This window comes from Empidonax traillii, unplaced genomic scaffold (genome assembly GCF_003031625.1).
Source record: "Empidonax traillii isolate 1590-97213 ecotype Southwest subspecies unplaced genomic scaffold, ASM303162v1 scaffold2:size4533513, whole genome shotgun sequence".
Lineage (NCBI taxonomy): Eukaryota > Metazoa > Chordata > Aves > Passeriformes > Tyrannidae > Empidonax > Empidonax traillii.
In genome coordinates, this window is record NW_020955195.1 from 3,644,296 (window position 1) to 3,666,222 (window position 21,927).

The 21,927-nt window shown below is 44.0% G+C and overlaps 1 protein-coding gene across 2 annotated transcripts; it reads left to right on the top strand.

Annotated features, from left to right (window-relative positions):
* Window positions 1-249: 249 nt before the first annotated feature.
* Window positions 250-21,556, top strand: PDE6B (phosphodiesterase 6B). 2 transcript variants are annotated; one of them, XM_027901171.1, is made up of 22 exons: window positions 250-849; window positions 3,162-3,314; window positions 3,651-3,740; window positions 6,425-6,565; window positions 7,578-7,652; window positions 7,742-7,806; window positions 8,737-8,803; window positions 8,951-8,998; window positions 9,180-9,329; window positions 10,329-10,472; window positions 11,058-11,123; window positions 11,699-11,845; window positions 13,299-13,406; window positions 14,377-14,486; window positions 15,488-15,575; window positions 16,148-16,248; window positions 17,653-17,760; window positions 18,486-18,549; window positions 18,890-18,964; window positions 19,880-19,963; window positions 20,216-20,372; window positions 21,433-21,556. In XM_027901171.1, exons 1-22 carry the CDS (start codon window positions 439-441, stop codon window positions 21,489-21,491), a joined length of 2,511 nt encoding a protein of 836 aa, XP_027756972.1. In that variant the 5' UTR covers window positions 250-438; the 3' UTR covers window positions 21,492-21,556. The 2 variants fall into 2 exon arrangements, with proteins under 2 accessions (XP_027756972.1, XP_027757056.1); XM_027901255.1 differs by lacking the exons at window positions 250-849; window positions 3,162-3,314; window positions 3,651-3,740; ... (2 more) ...; window positions 7,742-7,806; window positions 8,737-8,803 and having other exon boundaries at window positions 8,969-8,998; window positions 9,184-9,329.
* Window positions 21,557-21,927: the final 371 nt, after the last annotated feature.

Consider the following 21,927-nt stretch of genomic DNA (forward strand, 5'->3'; position numbering starts at 1 on the left):
TATATATTTAATTAGACTTTAAAGAGCTTATTTCAATGTTAGGAGATGCAGTTCTTCCCTGTTGCTGCTGCCTCAATATAATTGTTTCAGTAAGTGTTCTGCTTATCAAGAGAAAGAAGAGCGTTTTCAGATATTGTGAGTATTCAGTGTTTGTTTGCATTTAGATTAAGAAGAGGAAAGTTGACCCAAAGCTCTTGTAGAGGTCGTCTAATCTCTTTGGTTGAGAAGATCTGTCCTCCCACAGACTCGCCTTCGACACTATAAAGGAATACATCTTCCTGATGACAAGCTCTCTTTGCAGTGATACCTCACCCTTGGTCATTCTAGAAGCAGCATCTTCCACTACAAAAGCTTAGGAACTACATGAGAAGTTAGAGTGCTGCTTGCAACGACCACATCTTTGGACTACTACCTTCCACAAGATCCAGGGCATTCACAATGAGCATTAGTCAAGACGACGTGGAGAAGTTTCTTGATGGCAACCCTGCTTTTGCCAAGCAGTACTTTGAGAAGAAGCTGAAAACAGAGTCCTGGGATAACAACGAGAGTGAAATACTTTTTGAGCTGATCCAAGACATGCAAGAAAGCATCAACATGGAGAAAGTGGTTTTCAAGACCTTGAGAAGAATCAGGTCCCTCATTCACGCCGACCGCTGTAGTCTCTTCATGTACAGGCAGAGAAATGGCACGCCCGAACTGGCAACAAGGCTTTTCAACATCCAAGAGGGAAGTACTCTGGAGGAATGTCTGGTGCCCCCAGACTGCGAGATTGTCTACCCGCTGGACATAGGCATTGTGGGTTACGTTGCACAGACCAAGAAAACCATGAACATCAAGGATGTCCACGAGGTATGTTTGCCATTTATTCATTTACTGGGTAGAAGAGAGGCTCACATGCTTACCAGTACAAAGGGGTCAAGAGGTAGCAGCACATCTCAGTGCTTGGCCAAAGGTCTTGTGGTGGTAATAGCTGTGTACTGGAAACAAAAGCACCAGTAGCAGGTCTTCAAGTTGCTTTCAATTTCATTTATGGAATGAGGTGAAGCTAGGCTCGTTAATTACACTAGGTCTTAGTGTCTGGAGACACTTGGTGCCTGCCACACTTGGCCTGTCTAATTAAAAAAAAAAAAAAAATTCACACAGTCCAGTGGGGGAGAGCGAGGAAGTCAGATCTGAACTGAATGCACATGGAATTTTCCACAGAATTTTATGTTCCATTTGTAAGTTGCAAAGAGAGAGAAATCCTTTACAGGAGTTCAGAACAAGTTTTCACACTACAGAAAACATTTGAAAATGTTTGCTGTCTGATGAAGCTTCAGCATTTAGAGACATTTTTGTCAAATAGAGTGAGTGAACCTCAGAGCAAGTGCTTCAAGTGCAACCTGTGTCTGATGGATCTTCAACAGAAGCAGAGACAAACTTTGACCAAAAAAACTCTTTCAGCAAACATTGTGAACTGCAATATCAGGAGGGATCTGAGGAATTTTAGTGTTTTATTTTTATACCTTCATGACAACATTTACTCCCCATATTTCTGGGTTGAATCACATAAACCAGAATGGCAGCAATAACAATCCGCTTGTTCTAATCACAGGTATAAAACTAAAATCCATGTGACCCAAATATGGCATTTGGGATTACTCCATCTATTGTTTGCTAGTTACAGAGAGACCATCTGTTGATCCATTCATTTGTTGCTCAGTACAGGCATATCCAAACCCTTCAGCAAAACCTCCCTTGGCTTCCACAGAACATAGATATTGATTTGGTTCTGAAACTTTTCTTTTGACAGGGGAGGTTTCTGATGTTGGGGGAAGCATCAGAATGTGGTAAACTTTTTAAAGCTGTTTGCTTTCTGATATTTCCTCAGAAATAGGGGAGGATTTCAGTGCTGTGAGCTAAGAGCTGCACTCCAACTCTAGTGCTTTCAGACATGGCCATAACACATTCCTTTAAAGGAGACCCAGAGACTCAGTGCTTGGCCTATCGCATTTGGCAGAAGGCCCAGCAGTGGGGAAAGGTATGGGGAGAAATGCAGTAGGAAGAGATTATTCTTTCTGGTTCAACCTCCTGAATATGATCAGGTCTGTGTGCCTTTTTCTCACCCAAATGGAAGGACTTATAACTGACAAGTTATTCAGCTGAGCAGAGAGAAGACCCTGGGTCAGCAGGACTGTCCCTACACTCCCTACTGGAAGGTGATGAAGGTGTCAATAGGACTCTGTGCAGGTGAAGTGATGGGCCACCTGCCTTCCCTGTGCTATGCTTTCTCTGCTTTGTTTTCTTCTGTCATGGGGGGAAATGTGACATTGAGACAAGGATGAATCAGACAATTTATTTTTGGGCTTCCCCTACAGCATGACCTAGCTTGCCCCCAGTGGTTTGAATGGCACTTTCTTCCTGGGTGACCTCCTGGGTAGCCCAGTCCATTGCAGAGCTGTCTGCACATGGCAACTGGCTGCCAAAATGCTCCCGGGGCAGAAGGGGGTGGGTTGCTGCCAGGTGCAGGGGAAGATGGCCAGGGAACACGCACTAGCGGTGCCAGCTGCATCCTCCCTTGGAATACGTGCCCTACCATCTACCATCCCATGCACAGAGGCCCAGCAACAGGTGAGGGAATGTCTGGGAGAACATTTTCAACAAGGAGTAGATGGGCTTCAAGGATGCTGCAAGCTGACAAGAGGCTGCAGGGCCCAGGCAAAAGCAGAAATAAAAGGAGGGTGAGCGAACTTCCCGGTGGCTGCACTGGTTCAAACACTGTGGCTACACAGTGCTGCAAGGTATCTGGCTGTATTCACTCCACAGTGCTAACAAGAAGTCAGAGGAAAGGATGAAGGAGGCACTATGAAGAGTGTAATTGATCCGAGAATGATGGGTGCAGGGCCTCCTTGTTCTGACAGATTTTGACATGCTAATGCCTATGATTTGCAGGATCTCCACAGAAAGTTAAAAGCACAAGTCTGAAGCCGCAGCCTCTCCTCTTGATACTAGCTTTATCACCTGCAGACTGTCCAAATTTCTGCTAATTCATTTATCTTCCTCAACAATTTTTAACTAAAACTTTCTTTAGGCACCTTACTTTGAGAGGCTGTGCTTTATCTTGGTTTCAAGACTGTGGATATTGTGGAAAATGCCTAATTTGTAAATTCTCTCTTAAACAGTGCGCCCAGTTCAGTCCATTCGTTGATGAGCTCACCAACTACACTACGAAAAACATCCTTGCAACACCCATCTTGAATGGCAAAGATTTGGTTGCTGTCATTGTGGCTATTAATAAACTGAACGGCCCCCACTTCACCAGCTCTGATGAAACAGTAAGTGGTCAGTAGCTGAGTTTCTACCAGCAAGGTGTTACCTGTGTCATGTAACATAGACTCTTTTATACCGGGGATGTCTGCTTTTGTGAAGCTCCAGTGGTGTGAGTTTCCCTGAAGGGGACTCGCCTGCTAATAAAAGAGGCTTAAAATGAGGATGCTTATCTCCTAAGTCTTTCATGGAAGACACAGTGGGATAAGCCTCATCTCATGCCAATGCACAGCAAAGCATTTTCCCAGGGAAATTACCATGATGCTTGTAAAGCAGTGTTATGAAATACAGTGTACACGAGGCTGCTACTGCATTCAACTCAATCTCATCATTTGTCTTTGCAGCTTTTTCTGAAGTACCTGAATTTTGCGTCCTTGAACTTGAAAATTTATCACTTGAGTTATCTTCACAATTGTGAGACTCGAAGAGGCCAGGTAAGAGTGAAAATGCAAAACGGGTTATATCTCAAAACCAAGTGAGTGCATTCTTCTGATTTCAAAGGTGTACCTGATCTGCTTCAGAGATTTGTGCCCTAAAAGCAGGGAAAAAAGATACCCTCAAGTGCTTTCAGATACTGCTCCTTCCCCAGAGCCCTTCATTACTCTTTCTGCTGCTACTGGCAAAAGTGTGGGACCTGACACGGTGGTACCAGTTTCAGCAGGACTGACTTCCAAATGTTTTGTGGACTTGAGGCTGTGAAACACTCCTGGGTCATTTAACCACTTCGACCAGCAGCATTGAAAGATTTCCTGAAATATTTAAGAATGTGGTATTTTTAACTCATCTGCTCATTGAAAAGTACCATTGAATTTCCTCTTACAACCGGTGAAATGTTTGTCATATGCCTTTTGTACTGGCCTCCATCAGTAGGAATGAGCACAGATTAGGGTTTTAGGGTATTCTGAACAGAAATAATTAGCCAACATTCTTTTCAATGACTTGGATTACAATAGGATTCTCAAATTTATTGGGATGGATGTGAATCCTTGCAGTCACTTTCTGTGTAAGGCAGTCATTGAAGAGGACGTGCAGTTGTGTCTGTGCTTCTTGGCATCCATACTCCCCAACCCATGGGGGTTCCCATGGGGGATAAAGGCCTATCTCAGCAAAATGAATGCAGAATGCAAGTTTATTTTGAAACTTTGGGACAGCACTTTTATTCACTAATTCATTGTTTTGTAAGTTTTACCTAATTTTATTCATCAAAACCATGAGTGACGGCCAGACCATACAGCCTTCAGCAGTGATGAGTATTTCAACTAAAGTAGAACTGGCAAAGGCTGCGGGTTTAGCAGTAGGGCTGGTAAGAAAATGGTTAGAAGATAAAGTGGAGACTCAAAAGGTGGAAGGCCTAATGTCTCCCACAGGGTGCTCTGGTCTAGCTCTGAACCCAGGAATCCTGTGTTCACACACCACTGCTGCATCAGCAGGTCCCACAGAAAGGGAGGAAAGCGAGAACGAGATTCAGGACACACTGCTGTAGTTCTTCCAGTAGTTCAGTTATCAGACCTCTGGCTATCTAGGTGTCACAGTCTGTGTGAGAGTTAATACAGTTCATTGTATAGGTGGTCTAGTGGTTAAGGACGTGGCACTGCCACCGCAGAGACCCGGGTTCGATTCCCGGTCAGGGCCTCTCCCCGGGCAGATGGAGCTCATTAGCCCTGTAAGGCAATCCATCTACGTCCTGAGGACCTCGCTGCCACCGTCCAAGCTCGCTTGGCCCCGGCAGATGAACCTCAGGATTAAAGGGTGGGCTCAGTTCCGCGCACACTGTGTCTCACCTAAAAAATCCAATGCGCAGGCTGGAAGGGGTAAAGACCTTTCCTGGTTCTTTGTTCGCGAAGACTGGCCATTATTATAACAAAAAATACTGAAATACAGAATGAACAAATCACATTCTCAAAGGTGGTCTAGGATTTTATTACTGTAAATCCCATCAAGACAAAGACTTGTGCAAAGACACAAAGACTGCGCAATACTGTGGGTAAAATGATTTGTGTAAAGAAAGTTCAGTCTGTTTGCACTCAGATACCGTGTAAGAGTCTTATCAGAAGATCATATGATACATTTTGACCATCTTCTTTACATCATTCCATGAATTAGACATTTTTCAGATGTTTCTTTCCATCCTCCTCACAGAGCTTGTGGCTTTTAGCATTACTTATTGCATGCTGTAAAGTGCCAAACACTAAACTGTTGCTCATTTTTCTCCACTATCCTATCTGAGGGATGCTGACAATGAACATCTCAGATTTTATAGAGTTGTCCCAGTTTATGGATTAGAAACAGAGATAGATGCAGCTCACAATTGTCAAAAATCTCCACCAGTGTCCAGTGAAGAGGTGGGGCATGCCTTTTCTGACAGTGGCCATGTAATAGTACTTCTTGTTTAAAGCACATGTCAGCCTACTCCAGGTTGCACTCTCAGTGCTTTTGAAGCACTGCTCCTCACATCTCCTGGGCTCAGAAAACAAAGCACTCACATTTGGCTACAAGCACACATGCGTTAGCTAAGCTAAGCAGTTGTGTAGCTGCTTCCTTACCATTTCAGAGAATATTTCCCCTTTAGGCCCACGAAGACTCTCCTTGTGCCACCAGCAATACTTGTGTAACCTCCATTTTTACAAGGGAAGGAGCCTAATAGCCGCATCTTTCTTAAGGGTACATCTGCGAGGTGCAGAGCAGGGGAAAGGATCAAACACTGATGTGCACACGAGGCAATTGTGCAAAGGCTTTGAGGAAAGTGTTGATTGGCATATTTTGAATGCCAGCCTCTGTAATTTGCAACACTTCTGGCGTTAGCTGATTTTGGATGCAAGACTTTACCAATGGCTTTAAAATGTAAGTGGAGACAGCTCTTTAACAGACAGAACTATTTTTTTTGTGCTGTATTTTCAAGACTGCACTTCTACGTAATACTCCAAGATGACCTGACTCTTCCTCCCTAGTAATTCTCAGTGGGAACAAGAAACGCTTTTGCCTTTTGCTTTATAGGTTTCCTGCACTTTTCAGGAACTGTAGCATAAACCCCCTATCATTTCCTTGTTACTCCAAATACATTTGGGAAGCCCATCTCCCAAGGAAAGGCTGCCCCTTACGTTTTGATCCCTCGCTGCAGGTGCTGTTGTGGTCCGCAAATAAGGTTTTTGAGGAACTGACGGACATTGAGAGGCAGTTCCACAAGGCTTTTTACACCGTGAGGGCGTACCTGAACTGCGACCGGTACTCAGTAGGTCTCCTGGACATGACGAAGCAGAAGGTGAGTGCTCATCTGTGTTGTGCTTCTATCTGATTGTTGCCTTCCCCTGAGGGGAGATAACGCGGAGATAAGTTCTCCCGAGGCAGTCAAAGTGCAAGCTAACTTTGAGTTGTAATTCCTGCTTTGGTTGGCATCTTTTTGTTGTGCAAATGAAGAGATGGGGTTAACGAAAAGACAGGAAAAGGGGAGAGCTTGTCACTAGAATGAGGCTGTCAAAGGCTGGGAAGACAAAGGAGGGGAAAATGTGTCTGGCAGTGGCAATGCTGGTCAAAGCCTGCAACACAAACACAACCCCAGAAAGCCAGTGGATATCAGAAGTATAGTGAGATACTTGTGGAAACGCCATTTCCCTGAAGGACTCATCCATGTGCACAATATCCTTTTAGGCTTTTAGATAAAATTTGTCTTCATGAAGACAAGCTGACAGAAGCTAAGTTACTTCTGATTTGATCTGACTGTTTGCAACTTTGTCAAGCTCTGTGTGGGGGTCACCCAGCATCCTTGTCAATATAGCCCTGCTTTATTCCATGGTCAGGCTGACCATTGTGTTGCCAGAGCTTTTACAGCATACTGTCTTGTGAAGAGGCGTATTAAAACATCAGCAGTGTGCTAAAGACACTTTGATCAGCACATTAACGAAGCCTAAGAAAAACAAGCAAACAAAATATTTCAGCAATCTGGCAAGTAGCAGATCAGCCCCGTAGTCACACTCTGGAAAATGAAGAACACCAGAAACACTGGCATTGCTGTTTGCACTGAGTACAGCCAGCACTGTTCACTGAATGAAGCAGCACCCTGTGTACAGGCAGTGTATGATTATGTAATGTACCCCACACTTCCCAATTTAGGTATTTGGGTGCTGTTCTGCTGCCCAGTATTGAACTAGTCTTACTATTTGATGCCTTGTTTCGCACACTGCGAAAGCCAGCATGGTAGAGCAATAGTTGCTGTGAGATTAGAGGCAGAATGCACTTTTCTTCTCTAAAACTGACTTCTTTAATTTTAAAACCAGGAATTTTTTGACCTGTGGCCAGTCCTGTTGGGAGAAGTACCCCCCTACTCAGGACCTCGCACTCCAGATGGCAGGGTACGTGAGAACAGGACTTCTTTACCTCTCTCCTGTCTCCTGGATTGCCTCACCACTAATTTTAACACCACTCTTCTCTTTATTTGTAGGAAATAGTCTTTTACAAGGTCATTGATTATATATTACATGGAAAAGAAGACATTAAAGTCATCCCGTAAGTGCCTAGTCCCTGTAAGTAAGGTACTGACACAGAGTGCAGGTAAAACCAAGATTCCCCATGATTTAAAGATATCTATGAGGAGAAATGCAAAGGACTAGTAGAAAACTGAGTAAGAGAGACAGAATGTAAGTTGGTTCTTCAGCTCACATCTCTGTGGGATAAAGATTTCCTCAAGGTCTTTGGGATCCTGACTTGTAAACCAGGCTCCTAAATTCACTGCAACCAGTGATTCTTTTCAGATGCAGAAGTGAGCTGTCTTGACTGCTTGCTGTTTTGCCACTCTCCTTGCCAGGCTGAGGCATCACTCCTCCTCCACGCCTTCCCTGTGGCAGTGGGTGAGCCCACTCAGGGTGCCCTTGTGTTGAGTCTCTTCCTTTCTTCTCTCTAGTCCTTCGGTTGCTGACCCCACCTTAAGGATACCCCTAGCCTTTCCCCCTCTCCAGAAAGGAGAACTTTCTGAGAACTGTCCTCCCTTCTTGCCACTGAATGTTTCAGGGGAGCCTTGGGCACCTTAGACGAATCTGATATAGCAGGAGTTCTGCTCAGTTCTGGTCCCCATTACAGCAGTGTTCAAAGTTCAGGCTAGCAGACATCCTTGGCCAGGAACTTCCTTTTATCTTTCTCTGTGTTAAAGGTCTGAAACATGGCCCCCATTCCCAGGAACTATTTTTTATTAAACCTCTCCAGACTATGATATTTTATGTGTTGTTTTGTATTGAATCCTTGAAGAAAAAGTGTTTACTTATGTGAAAAAGTTTTTGCTTGTGCACATGGATTCTTTGAAAGTTGACAAGACTGTTTAGGAACTGATAGTAAAATATGTAAACCTGGATTATGCAGTCAGCTGGATACACTTCAACTCCATGATCATCCTTCAGTAAACATATATCCTTAACTTCCTTTATACATTTTTCTTTCCTTCAGAAATCCTACCCCGGATCACTGGGCACTAGTTACTGGACTGCCAACCTATGTGGCTGAAAGTGGATTTGTAAGTACTTAACCTAGGATTCATCCAGTCTTTCTGAGAAAAAGTTAGACTCATGCTACTTCCTCATCAATTCAGTTCTTTGTTTTAGTAGTTAAACTACTCTCATTGTCCATATTGTAAAACTTTTTCTTTTGTGTGATCCCCTAGATTTGCAACATTATGAATGCTGCTGCAGATGAGATGTTTAACTTTCAGGTATAGTGAAAACTTCCAGTTTTGTGAAGGATTCTACTTTTCTTTTTTTTTTTTTTTTTTTTTTTAATAAATGTAATATAGAGTCAATATAAGCCTGAAGTCTTAATGTAACACGGCAGTGCTGATGTATTTCGAAAACACATTAAGTACAAGGTGTCTTTCTGCTTGCTGTTGCTTCAAGGAAGGTCCTCTAGATGAATCAGGGTGGACTATCAAAAACGTTCTCTCCATGCCAATAGTGAACAAAAGGGAAGAAATTGTTGGCGTCGTCACATTTTATAACAGAAAAGATGGGAAACCGTTTGATGAACAGGATGAAACCCTCATGGAGGTACAGTTCCTTTCTGTGGCTGGAAGCAATTCATATGGTTGAAGAGCTTACTGTTGCTTATTCTTGTTAACTAGGCATCTTTGTTGCTCAGAGAGGTGTTACACATCACCCTGGAAGTTTTGAAAGCAGCTATCTGACATACTGGGGGAGTTTGGTCTTGGAAACCCAGCTGTGTTAGCATCATTTTGTTTCAGCATTCTTGGACTGGACACCTAGCCACGAGCAGCTACTGTGTGCCAACACCACCATTCTGACCTGTGTTCACATACCTGACAGCTGGCTCTGACTGCCTGGGCCAGCTCCACCCCCTCTCCCCCCCCCCCGAATTATATAAAAATTATCTACATAGCCAAGATATAAAGGGAGGCCAGCTGTTGAATCTACCAGCAGCAGCTGTGAGCAAGGACCTTGCTGCTTAGAAATGCTCCCATGTTTGTTTCAATGAAGCATGAGCATTCAGCTCTTGGCATCTGCTATCAATCAGGGCATTTCCTGAAATAGACCTTTCTTATCAAACTAAAAGACTGTGGAAAAAAAACCCAAACAAACAGTTTGAATTGGCCACTGGACAGCAAACAAGTTGAAAGCAAACACAGTGTGTGCGTAAATACACGTAAGAGATGATGAGACAACCTTGCTCTCCTGTGACACCAGCATTCCTGACCTGCTGTCACCATGGTAAGAGCAGCCTTTCCACAGGCATGGAGGCACTTGCAGCAACACAGAATTAGTTTTCTGTATGCTGAGCTGGATAGAAGGTCCTTGAACCTCCACAGCATGGATGCTCTAAAGGCCTGGGTAGATTCAACAGCTGGGGAGACGCTCTGCTGAGGAGTGAGTCACAGCTGGGAGCAAACACATAATTGCTCATTGCTAGAATTGTGGACAAAGTGGAGATTGTGTTTCTCTAAAAATGTATTACCCAGTGTTACATTTCTGTGTGTTTGAGGAACAGATGTTTTGGTTATTTCACTGCCTCCTTCTTTTCCCCTCTACAAGTCCTTGACACAGTTCCTGGGTTGGTCTGTACTCAACACAGACACATATGATAAGATGAACAAGCTGGAGAACCGCAAGGATATTGCCCAGGACATGGTGCTCTACCACGTGAAATGTGACAAGGATGAAATCCAGGAAATTCTGGTAATGCCTCATGGTGTGCAGCACACGTCCCTGTCTGCTGGCCTGGCCCACGGCTCACGGCACAGGCACAGTTCTCCCATCTCACAGAAATGCTTCCAGCCACCACAACGTGGAGGCAGCACCTGGGGCCCTAGTCACTGCACAGTGGCAAAAGAAGTCTTTCTTTTGACTCTGTGGTCTTCCCCTCATCTTGGCACATGGCCCCGCTACATCCTTTCTAATTTCTTCAGCAAAGCCAGCCTTGGAGGTGGGCTCACACAGGTCCTACTCAGGGCAGGGCTGTAGGGGTGGAAGAGAAACTGATTTATTCCCCAAAACCTCCTTAGTGCAGTGGATGTGAAGTTAGAGGACCCAGCTGGGACACTGGGTCTAGGGGGACATCTACAAGTAGGGGAAACACAAAACAAATTCAAGGAGAGTGAGAACACTACCAGGAAGTGTGTGTTGAAAGACGAGAAATTGAAGTAAGATCTAGGAAGGAAACACAATTTCCATGTGACAGCTGCCCTAGATTGCCCCAAAGCTGCCGAGTGCAAAGTCCATTGGGGTTTGGTTGCCGACTTAACACACTCATCCTCTTTGCAGCCAACACGAGAAAAGCTGGGGAAGGAGCCAAGTGAGTGTGAGGAAGAGGAACTGGCAAGCATTCTGGTAAGAACAACGCACTGCTGGAATAAACAGCCTTGGCAAACAAACATTTCCTGTGTGGATGCAGGAAAGAGTTCCCAGCATTGGCATGCTGCTACCTGGTGAGGGGGTGAAGGCAAAGCATATCTTGTCTTCCTCTGCTGCCTGAGTTTGGGATTACCATTACGACTGCACAGCAAGTGACTTCCCCAGCTCCTGGGGAGCCCTTGCTCTCTGCCACTTTATCTCAAGGGGTTCAAAGTCCGTCTGGAAACACATCAGTCACCTTGGCTTGTCACCCATATTTGTTCTCCAGAGGAATTAAGGAGGGTTAAAAGTCTTCCCCCATTTTGAGTCTTCAAATGGCATCAAATCAAGTGCTTAACGGAAAACAAACAATATTTCCTGCACTTGACCAAAAACTCCCACCCTTTTCCCCTACTAAGGGGGTTATTATGAAAAGCTGCATTTCAGTCTGTTTATGTGTTATATTCTAAAAGAAAAAGTTCTCAGTGGTGTCAGACTGATAAGTTTTTACCAAGCAAAGCTTAGGAATTACATGGGTAGCACAGTAGTAAACCATCCCCCCTCTCTTACAGAAAGAAGAGCTCCCAGGGCCCACAAAGTTCGAAATCTATGAGTTCAGATTCTCTGATTTTGACTGCACCGAGCTGGAGCTGGTGAAGTGTGGCATTCAGATGTACTACGAGCTCGGCGTGGTGAAGAAGTTCCAGATCCCACAGGAGGTAGTAGGGGCTGTCAAACCCCAAGATGCCCTGCCCTGGGTGGCCCACCTTGTTCGTGGCTGAGGTCCCCAGGCAGAGCCCTCTCTGTGCTTGCCCAGCGCAGCTCACAGAGCAGGAGGAGAACTGGGTTCACGGGGCTTGCAGAGAGGAGGACATGTGTCCTAAGCCCCTTCACACACCTCTGAGGACAGGGGGCCACCTCTCGCTGCCTCTGGTCACTACGTGAGGGTTTGCAGTCCCTCTGATCTGTGCTGCCTGCCACAGGTGGGGTTTGCTGTGAGGTCTACACAGATGGGTAGCATAACACGCAAAAAGTTGCTTTCACTTGCTGTATCCAACGCCCCTAGCAGCCGCAGGGCAAAAACAGCTTCCAGGCACAACTGCTATCGACAGGAATGGTGCGACCCCGTGCGAACAAGGGCCCCATAGCCCCTTTCACGATTTTTTCCACCGTTCCCCTGTAGGAATCGTGAAACTGACATTTCAGCAGTTCTGGTGCTCACCGAGGGATTTCTCAGCCCATCATGTGAGGTTTGTTCCCATCTAGTGGGATCTGGAGGTAACTGCAGGAAGCGTTTTCACCCTGGAAAGGCAAGCTGGGAATTAGAAGGGAAGCGAATGGGAATTATCTCTGTGCTTCTTACTTGTAGCGCGTCAGTGCCAAGAAGTATTCAAAATATCTGGGACAGCTAACTCCCGATACGCATGTGAAGAAAAGTAATTCTTTGCTGCAACTCGGAATAGCTGAAATTTTAAAAAAATGAATACTCATCCATAATTAATTCACTCTCTAATGGGAAAACCTGCACAGCTGCATGATGTAGTACACGTGGAGAAGCAGGATGCAGAGGGAAAAAAACACTTTGTAATTAGCACCCTATATTGTAATTGCTTAGGTGATATGAGTGCTACCCATATCTACATTTATGAATCCCCATCTCTTGAAGAGAGACATCAGTATCAGCAAATCACAAGACACAGGACAGATATATTTTATGAGTGACAACTCAGAGAAACAAAAAATTCAAGAAATCCACGATCAGTAAGATGAAACCACAATAAATTCACAAACAGTACGATGAAATATCTTTTCCTTTAGAGAGTGATGACTCTTGTTTACCCCACAGGCATCTCTGTGATTTTATTTTTCTTACCAAAAAAAACCCCCCAAAATCAAACCAAACCAACCAAACAAAAAAACCCCACCCAAACCAAAACAAAAAACCAGTAGAGAGCTATATTTTAGTTCCCCTTTTTGCTCTCCACTAGGCTTTAGGTTTTACTCTAATAACACTGTCAGGGAAGCCTGATGATATGACAGCTTCTTATCCCTTTCTGGCACCACCTCTGCAGAACTGGAACCTCACCCATGACTTCTGGACACGATTCTTATTGCAAGAGCAAGGGGCAGCGGCTTCATCACCCAAACTAACATCCTCTACCCCATTTGCAGGTTTTGGTGAGGTTTGTGTACTCCGTCAGCAAAGGCTACCGGAAGATAACTTACCACAACTGGCGTCACGGCTTCAACGTTGCACAGACCATGTTCACACTCCTGATGGTAAGGTAACACCACCATGGTTAATCCTGTGGCACAGTTTGTTTACAGCACCCAAGAAACATGCAGGTCTCCCTTTGAATCCCAGTGTAGGAAAAAGGGGTTTGTCACTCCTCAGCACAGGTCCTGATAGATTTTGCCTTAGGTAATAGTCATTACACTTAAATCTTTGTTCAGTGGTGGCCAATGAATGGAATGCTTCAAATCTCACAGGTACAGATGTGTGTGGTGTTGAGTAGACTCCAGATTAAATCCTTCTGCAGACTAGGGGAGAGATACTACAGGAATTCCATTCTTCCAACAGATTCTGACAGTAAGAGCCAGACTGAAGTTAGCTGGCTGGGATAGAGGCAACCCCATGCTTTCCATTTCCAGGCAGGACAGACAGAGGTGTAAGTGTATCACTAGTGTGAACATGGCAAGTGCCATTTCTCACAGGCTCTCAGGGCAACAAACACCTCAACAAGAAAAACAAGTGTCTGGCTGCTGTTCCACACCAAGGGTTGACCAGACAGGAATCAGTGAGGACGATTTCACACATCTGCCTACACACCTGGCAACAGGCTTATGCCCACCACAGTCCCTTGGGTGATTCAGCTTGGACACCACATTGCCCAGAAAGATGCAGAACCTCTTCATATAGTACTTTGTGCCCAGTGACTGGAGGGGTGCTTATGACAACCTGGGTGAACCCTAGGGCACGAGGCTTCTAGAGCAGGACGTAGCCAAAGCTAGAGGTGTGCATCAAGCACATATACACTACATATATGCCTGTCTGAGTCTGAAATGTTCTGTTTTTAGCTGATTTCCCCATTTTAACCTAAGCCTAGCATGCATTGGGTTGTGGTTCACAGATATTTTCAGTTCTCCTGGACTGTTTCAGTAAGGACACCCCCGGCACAGAGCAGTTGCAGCTCAGTACCTGTTCCTGTAAGAGATGCAAACATATGACATGTAAATTCTCTCCCTCCAGACTGGCAAACTGAAGCGTTACTACACGGACCTCGAAGCCCTGGCAATGGTAACTGCTGCTCTCTGCCACGATATCGACCACAGGGGAACCAACAACCTTTACCAAATGAAGTAAGCACTTTCTTACCACTTCAAACCAGTTCTGTTGCTCTCAGGTAGAGTAGAATCAGGCTGTTGACCCCATCAAACTCCAGTACAGCTCTGTTTAATTCACAAGGGTAACAAACTTCTTTTGCAAACCACCTTGCTTTTCAGCTTACTACCAGCACTCGGGCTTATGCTTTGGCCAGTGGTGACACTGAAAAATTGCAGTGCTCTCTGGGGCTTTCTTTACCTCTTAGCAAACCTCTTTTGGTTAAAGCAAAACCTACATTACCATTGCAGAGTAGAACAAGTGTAGCAAAGGCACTTGGTAGCCTGAGTGCCACAGGAGACCCATGATGCCACCAGGAGCATCCTGGGCGTAAGAAGACTAGTTTCTGCTAGAAAATATCTATGGAGAAAGCACCATGCATGGCACTGCCCTCACCACCTACAGAAACAGAGCACCTATGAGAGTGCTGCTCTCAGTAGGTAGTTATTAGCTAAGGGGAAAAAATTGACCACCCAAGACTCTGTTGGTCACTTAAAGTAGTGTCAGATCACAGCTCTTCTGCAAAGCTTGCTGGCAATACAGACTTACTGTTTTCTGGAGCTTTGGAAAAATGCTGAGTGAAGCTGGCTCATGTTTTTGATACAGGAGGGCCTTGCTTTTCAGCTAGGAAGGTGTCCAAGGATTGCAGGTTTTTCTGTTCCTATTACTAGATCTCAACATGTATTTAATTCAGGAATTAAACAAGCTTACTAAGCTGAGTAATTACAGTGCAGTCAGATACAACATTTGGGGTGAAATCATAGTTGAAAGACTGCCTTATACAGTGTCCAAATAGTTATAAGCAGTGTCACAAAAGTCTTTAATTAGACTGAGGTCATTAGCTATTGAAAAGTACTACTCTTAAACCTTTCAAAAGGAGTTGAACTTATGTGTGTGACAAAAATTAAATAAAAAATGAGACACGTTTTTATTTTTAAATGTTGCACTTAAATTTTTAATCTTTCCTTTACACAACCAGATCTCAACATCCCTTAGCTAAACTTCATGGATCCTCAATTTTAGAAAGACATCACTTGGAATTTGGAAAATTCTTGCTCTCTGAGGAGGTTGGTAATGTACTGTAATATAAGGGCACGAATAATTTACTTTTAGGGAAGTTTTTCATTAAAAACAGAGCTGTCAGCACAAAGCCTTTCTCTGGATTGGATACTGAAACACTGTGGTTGCCTCAGTCCTCAAGTACTCTATGCTCACCCAGGACCAAAACACATAGGCTTCCTTAATGCATCACTTGGTTCCTTCAGAAGACACACCATTATCCCCATAGGAATATGTTAAATAAAGGATTGCTCTCCAGTAGCCCCTCTGACAGGGCCAAGGCTGACACATTCCCACAGTTAACTTCTAATTTCAGGCAAATTTGCACTGGGGTCAGGGGATGGGGTTTGGGTACACGCTGTGTAACAAGCTTCAGGATACTGACCCCCTTCACAGTAAGCAAGAGGGGAAAACAGCCACCCTCACGTGAACGGGGCTCACAACCCTTGCACCTCAGGGGAGCAAGCTGAAACCATTAAAAGAAAATAAAAGTGAACACACTGGGGAAGGGGAGTTGGCCAGAAACTCACAAAAACACTCTGCTTGGATTTTGCAACTCCCTTTCCTTTTGCTTTTTCAGTCCCTGAATATATGTCAGAACCTCAACCGCAGACAGCACGAGCACGTGATCCACCTGATGGAAATTGCCATCATAGCAACAGACCTGGCACTCTACTTCAAGTAAGTCAGTCCCATACACCACGTGTGGAGGGCACTTTACAAAGGCCAGATGTGGCGTTTTGCTCTGAAAGCCCCCCGACCCGTGCAGCAGTCCTCTTCACAGACACTGGCTCTGGGAGGCTGCCTTTAATACTGACTGCAGGGATGGTGGGAGAACTCAAATCATTCAAAAGAATGTTGAACTTCCATTAAATCACATATGTGGCTTTTTAACCCTCTATCTCCAACAAGGCAGGGCTATGTTACCCCCTAATGGAAAGAGATGTTGGGTTTTGTTGTTTTTTTTTTAAACTAGCGCTTCAACACTAAAAATACTTATAAATGGCAAATGGTCTGGCAAGGGCTACACTAACTTCTCTGTGAGAGCAGCTTGATAAAAATAACAAGTAGTCTGTTGTAGGTGAATATCCAGCTCATAGTCTATTTCACACACAAAAGCCAAAATTGCCAAAAATCTTGGAGCAGTGTGCACTAACTCTCTGGGACATAAGGCTGAAACTCAACGACATATTACTTCCTAATTAGCAAGGAGTTTTCAAAATGTGCTTTCAAAATACTGTGTCAAGCCCAGATTGCTGTGTTTTGTACTGCAGTACAACTATGCAAAACACAAACAGTCCACAGAAGAGGAATTTGAGGGAGATTACAATATCCAGAAGTCTTACTCTGGAGATACAATGTCTATATGGGACCATATACCACCACTTCCTCACCAGCTGGGAACAGACTGGTCCTTGACCTTCTTGGTCCATGAACTGCAAGCAAAGTCTTAGTTGGGTTAAGACCCAGAAATATTGATATAGATAGAGAACATATGAAGTAGTTTTGTGATGTGGCCTGTCTTCTCTGCTAGCATTGAAACATCAGGTTTCTCCAGATTTTATGCCACTCAAAACATGGATGTATTGTGTATAAACTGTTCCTCAGAATTCCCTACATATATTTAGGTATATAAATAAGGTTAGCAGTTCTTGACTAAGTATATAAAGCCAAGTAGCTTTAAAAATACTCCAGCCAGCTCTAGATTTCTGCAGTTTGCTTAAAATTCAGGGAAAAAGGCCTTGTTGTGTTGCCAGCAAAGGTGGAAGTATCTCTCAGCTGACATAATTCGCAGTTGTACATACTTTCAAGGTCCTGCACGTCTCACCACTACAGTTATTTTAAGGCATTTACAACAGTTTCCAATACTTAAAGAGTAGCAGACGGTGGTGCTTGGGTTTGTTGGAGGTTTCCTTGAGGACCTAAGTGCCAGGAGAGCAACTACTGGGAATCCTTCTGGGAGGGTTACCAATACTAGGAACAGGCATTTCTGTTTTTAACATATTTGTTTCCTTGTTTCATGGATTTTTCTTTTTGTCTCCTTTTTTTTTTTTTTTTTAATCTTTTTTTTTCCTCCCCTCAAAGAAAGAGAACAATGTTTCAAAAGATCGTTGATGAGTCTAAGACATATGACAGCACGACTGCCTGGACTGAGTACCTGTCTCTGGAGACAACAAAGAAAGAGGTTGTCATGTGAGTAATCGGCTCTGAAAAGGTTGGTGATGTCTACACCTGGTGAGAGCTCCAGGACAATACTCTGTGCTTGCACTTAGTGGAAAATCAGCACATGATACATTACTGCCCACTCAGATTTGACCTTCTGGAGAAGCAGGGGAAAAGAAGGGAAAATAAAGCTTTAAGTGGCTCTTCATCCAAATAAGTCTGGGTATATACTTGTAGGGAGATGCAGGGCCCCTTCTGGCTGTATACTCCTACCAGGCCACCCTGTGGCCTGTGGACCAGAAGCAGGGACATCCAATCCATTAGCTGTTCTTCCCAGTGGCAACCAGTCTGAGTCACAGTGCTGCTGGTGTGACTGGGCAGATGGTTTGCAGGTTGCTCTGCACTGGCAGTGAAGTGCACTCACCACCCCACTACAGACTGCACTGATACAGGTCCGTGAGGGAGCCAGAGATGTTACTCCAAAGCCAAGAAGTTCAGCCCAGCACTGACTAAAGCAGCAAACATGCTAGTGCCAGAAAGAATCAGTTTCCCATCAGAATTCCATTTTAGCCAAGAGAGCAATTCTTGATGAATGTCCCAGTCAGAACCAAGGCTGCTACAGCAACATGTCTTTCTTTACCACTTCAGCAGGAACCAGGGGATACCTGACACAGTACTGGGGCATAAAGTTCCTGAGCCTGCAAGAAGTGGGGTGCAGGCTATAGACAATACATTTATTTCTTTCCTGTCTTTAGGGCCATGATGATGACTGCCTGTGACTTGTCAGCAATCACAAAGCCTTGGGAAGTCCAGAGTAAGGTCAGGTGCTTGATATATCATTAGATTTCCGTAGTTTACACTTCAAAGTAATGCAATTTCCTAAGCTGCCTGGAAGATCAATCATTCTCCTCCCAGAACTACCAAAAAGAATAGCTATAGTCTTGATGGTTTAACCGTTCTTTCAGATTGTAGTTGTGTTGGAAATGTTTCTTAATAGGTGAACAGTGGAGTAATGAGATCCAGTGCAATAAGACTGTTGAGCTGTCACTACACAGAAGGGTTAAAAGTCAGATTTTCTTCATGATGGAGACCTGAAGCGCATCAAGTTATGAGTCTGAAGTTGATGCTAACTTTTCTTTTCCCCTCCTTGTTGATGTAGGTAGCTCTACTGGTAGCAGCTGAGTTCTGGGAGCAAGGAGACTTAGAAATAAGCGTCCTTCAGCAGCAGCCTATTGTAAGTACTGTGTGAGAGTCAGGCAGCTCAGTTCAGTCAGCGAGTCTCAGCTGAGACTTACTACGAGTGGTGCTGCTGTCATAGTGCTGTGACTCTGCCTAAAATCATTATGCCTGCCAAAATCCTTTGGAAAAGTGTGTACTCAGTGAAGAATCTCTCTGAGAATGTCCAGTGACTCTTGTCCAGCTCTCCATATACTTAGATGGGTTCAGTGGCTGTGAACCATCAAGGAGTGGAGTCCCCCTGGAGACTTTGTGCTGGTCCCTGACAGAAAAAATGGAAAATTAAATAGATAAGTCACAGAAGAAAACAGAGTTTCTGATAAAGAGAAAAACTTCAAACACAAAATCTGTAGAGTCAAGAAATTATTTCTGGTAAATGGGAGGGTGTTTCTAGCATTTTTTTTTTTCTTTTTAACATTTAGTTAAATTTGGCTCTGAAAGAGTCAGGAGTCATTCCTTGATGCAGCCTCCACCTGTGTGGTTTGGGTTTTATTTAGGTAGACTTTCATGAACCCTGTCTACCCACAGTGGTATTACAGTAATACAGTAATCAACAAGGTCTTATAAGAATATAATTTCATGCTCAGTTATGTTTTAGAGAATTTAAAACCTCTTCAGCCCTGTAATGAACCTTCCCTCGGATATCTAAGAGGCACATGGGAAAGATTCTCTGTCCTCCTCCCCATTCACAGACACTCAAAGAGCTGTCTAAAATTTCTACTAAAATGGCAAAGGAAATCAGCCCACTTCACTCCTCTGCAGTGGAGAAAGAGGGCTGTGATGGACAGTCTTTATGTACAGCATGACAGAACTGCCAGGCTGACACAACAAGGCAATTTTGGGGGAGAAAATAGAGATGTGTTTTTCATTTAAGTGCTCTCATAAATCATGGTCAACTTCTGTCCTCCCGCAGCCCATGATGGACCGAAGGAAAGCTGCTGAGCTTCCAAAGCTTCAAGTGGGTTTCATTGACTTTGTGTGTACGTTTGTCTATAAGGTAAGCAAAAGGTGCCCTTGCATACCCCATCCTTCTCATCAGGGGGCTCAAATATCAGGTGAGTGAGTCCCAGTGGAGAGGGACAGGGGAGAGGGACAAGTAGAGGAGGCACCATCTGCCCCTCTGCAGAGTTTGTGCCATTAATGCTTTCGCTGCATAAGCCAGCTTTGGAGGTGAGGTGTCAGGGTCTGCCCTGGTGTATGATGGACAAGCCCCTACACTGTATTGTGCTGACAGGTGTGTTTTGGTTAGGAATTTTCACGTTTCCATGAGGAAATTCAGCCTATGCTTGATGGACTGCTGAACAACCGAAATGAGTGGAAGACCCGTGCTGATGAGTATGATGCAAAAATGAAAGCTCTGGAGGAAGAGAAGAAAAAAGAGGAAGAGAGAATGGCTGCAAAGAAAGGTCAGAAACAGTAATTAGCTTTACATTCTGAACTCAAAATCTTATGCATGCAATACTCTCACAGATTCGCAGCAAGCTTTGCTGAGATGGCAGAGTAAGACGTCCACAAAAAGTTTCCTAAATTTGCTGAAGGCAGCATGACTGGCTGTCAGAAAGGCCACCCACTTAAATTCCTAAGAACTAGTGTCTGAGGAACTAGTGAGAATACATTCAGCATGAGTTCCCACGTATCTGTGGACAGCAGGAAGTTGTATGCTGTCCCTGAAAAGGAGCAGGGAAACATCACCTCACACACAGGGACTGTGGTTTATGTGCTGTCCCACAGGTCATAAAGCAGAAGCTAAGAAAAGTTAACACAGTCCTAGGGGAACACTTGGGGAACAAGGGTTCATCCCATTTCTAGTCCAGATTAAGTACTACCTAGAAGCCAGCAGTAGTGGTAGAATGTAGGAGCAAACTATTTTTGTCAAACCTGTTTTTCTTTTTCTGTGGGCCCAGCCTTTGTAGTACTGAAATCCATTGGCTGCAGTGGACATATTGGGTGAAAGCTTGTTTGATAGCCTGAGGATTTGTTTGACTTTCAGAAATGTGGAAATAGAGGGTTCTCCTGGCCTCTCCCAAATGTCTGATCAAATATCTGCCAGAACTTGCTGCCTCCACTCCGCAGTGTCTGTATCTGAACTCTGCTTTTGTTCCAACAAAATTCCAACAGCCTTCAAGTGACAGAGTTCAGAAATTATTAGAGCTGTCTAGGTGTCTTAGTTTAATTCACAGAAGTAAAAATATCAAAAGTAAGTGTTTATTATTTGGAAAATTTCTGAATAATTACTTCATGAACAAGTAATTGATATTCAAGTGAGGAAGATTTCTACTAACTCTAAAATACTCTTTCCAAGCAGCCTTACATATATACAATTACTTTGCACAGCAGGCAGCTCTAGACAGGGTACTATATGCGTGATCTACAGTGATCACTGGATAACATAGAAGTCCTAAAACACTGATTAAGAAGAAAATTTATGACTGTGTCTCTAATTCTGTGTTTCTTTTTACATGGCAGATGGAATAACCTGTAACGGAGGAACAGCTCCAGCTTCCAAAACCTGTAGCATACTTTAGACGTATTACCAAAGCAATATATGCCACCTAAAATGAGAATGCCCATGCTTAAAAAAAAAAAAAAATTGTGACATACAAATACATTCCTGATTGGACTGTTCTGATACTTTATTAGGCTTATGACCAACCAGGGAAGGGCTAGATCTTGTTTGCCTTAACTGCATCTCTTCCTGATGGTAAGGAGCCAGTGCAGTCCTGTCTCTTGCTCCACGTAATGCACCTGATGTCAGGTGGTGTTTGGGAAATCAGAACAACATTTGGCCCCATAAATCAGGTTGCAAGACTATGGAAGAGCATTTCTCCTGCACTGAAACACTTCCTACTCCAAAACTGATGGGGATAGTCCTACTCCATACAAACCCATATGATTGACAATGCATACAACCATAGCCTGCAGACTAGAAAAACTGAAGAAAAGCTAAATTTGTCATATCTA

What these genes read in the sequence shown, in the direction of transcription:
- PDE6B (XM_027901171.1), top strand. Translation starts at nt 439, where the DNA reads ATGAGCATTAGTCAAGACGACGTGGAGAAGTTTCTTGATGGCAACCCT. An exon ending in ACATCAAGGATGTCCACGAG is followed by an intron (nt 850 to 3,161) that starts GTATGTTTGCCA and finishes TCTCTTAAACAG; the next exon opens with TGCGCCCAGTTCAGTCCATT. An exon ending in ACAAAGAAAGAGGTTGTCAT is followed by an intron (nt 17,761 to 18,485) that starts GTGAGTAATCGG and finishes TCCTGTCTTTAG; the next exon opens with GGCCATGATGATGACTGCCT.